Genomic DNA, 1,395 nt, shown 5'->3' with positions numbered 1-1,395 from the left:
GATAATATTACTTGTGTTTTAAAAACAACTTACCCCTTTAAGTTTTACTTCTCCAGGAATATAACAAAATGTGTTGACGAAACAAAGACTGTGATAAAAATCGGTAAAATTTATCCCGTTTATAGATTTAACTGTCAAATTTTTCGAGATATGTATATCTTCAAAGTCAGATGGTTCTGCAGCATTTATCGACCCGTTGGAGCTACTCCTAGCAGTAGATAATCTACGTATATTGATGTTGTTAAGTTTGGCAGCTTTAAAATTGTCTTCCACTTTGATTTCCTCAAACTCTAAACTTCCTAAAATTAGACCAAATCGCATTGTAGAATGAAAAAAAAATAGATTTTAAAAATAACTCAAGAGTGAGCGAAATAAGAAATACTATAAATAATGAGAAACTAAATAGTTCTTGTTCTGAATCTATTTTCTTTTAAAATGTTACTATTTATGTTAATATCTTTACTTCGAAAATTGTTCTCAAAATACTTTTTTTGTTTTTGTTAGTTGTTAAAATATAATAATTTTATTTTATTTGTCCCCCACCTCCCCATTCATATTGGCAAATCTTGAGAGTACCCGTCACAAAAATCATAGCAATTGATTTGTTTTCTTTAACAAGACCAGTGAATTACAGACCAAGAATAACAGATTAAAGACCAGTGGCACCGTATATGAAAAGTTGTTCCACTTATTGTAACCGCATATACCAAATTTCTTGACAAATTTCGCAATTTTAGTTTTTCAGTATTTTTTGTAATCTCGATCCTAAATCTACAATTGGCTGTCTAAAGATGCATCTCGGGACAGCCAACTGTCAGTTTTAGAATCCTGACTACAATTGAAGAGCTTATTTCCAAAGTGTCTTAAATCCATATAATGAAATCCATGAAATTACAGATTTTCATACAAATTTAAGATACAAATTATACAATTTTACAATTTTCATATGCACTTTTAAATGGTAAATAAGAAGTTGTTTTGGTAACATATACATAAAAAAAGAAAATTAAAAAAATCGAAATTTTGGATTTAAGACACTTTGGAAATAAGCTCTTCAATTAATGAAAAAAGTAAAAGTGCGAATTTTGACATAAAACTTTGTTATGTGGGGTTATAATAATATTTGGAACATCTTTTCCAAATAACTTTTTCAGATATCTCTAACTCGAAGCAAAATATTGAAGATTCACCCTGTTTGTGCATTAACAGTAGGCCGTGTTTAAAAATTAATTTTCAGTTGACTATCTTAATTGCTGGATAGACAATCTTTTAAAATTTTCTGAAAGAATGAGCCATTATTTACAGATAATTGTAAAAAAATATTATGGTTTATGTAAAAACTAAATAATAAGTCCAATATTCTTATAAATCACTAAAATTAACAAGCTTTAATTT

General features: G+C 27.9%; 1 protein-coding gene across 1 annotated transcript in view; it reads right to left on the bottom strand.

The window, feature by feature from the left end:
* The window catches only part of fs(1)N (female sterile (1) Nasrat), a 118,763-nt gene that overhangs the window by 96,646 nt on the left and 20,722 nt on the right, over positions 1-1,395 (bottom strand). The window contains exon 9 of the mRNA XM_072530404.1: positions 34-299. Within this exon, the coding sequence (XP_072386505.1) occupies positions 34-299 (266 nt within the window). The remainder of the gene's footprint in view (positions 1-33; positions 300-1,395) is intronic.

The sequence above is a fragment of the Diabrotica undecimpunctata genome, chromosome 4 (assembly GCF_040954645.1).
Source record: "Diabrotica undecimpunctata isolate CICGRU chromosome 4, icDiaUnde3, whole genome shotgun sequence".
NCBI classification, from domain to species: Eukaryota; Metazoa; Arthropoda; class Insecta; order Coleoptera; family Chrysomelidae; genus Diabrotica; species Diabrotica undecimpunctata.
The sequence above is the reverse complement of the archived record's forward strand: the minus strand, read 5'-3'. Positions and strand labels throughout refer to the sequence as shown.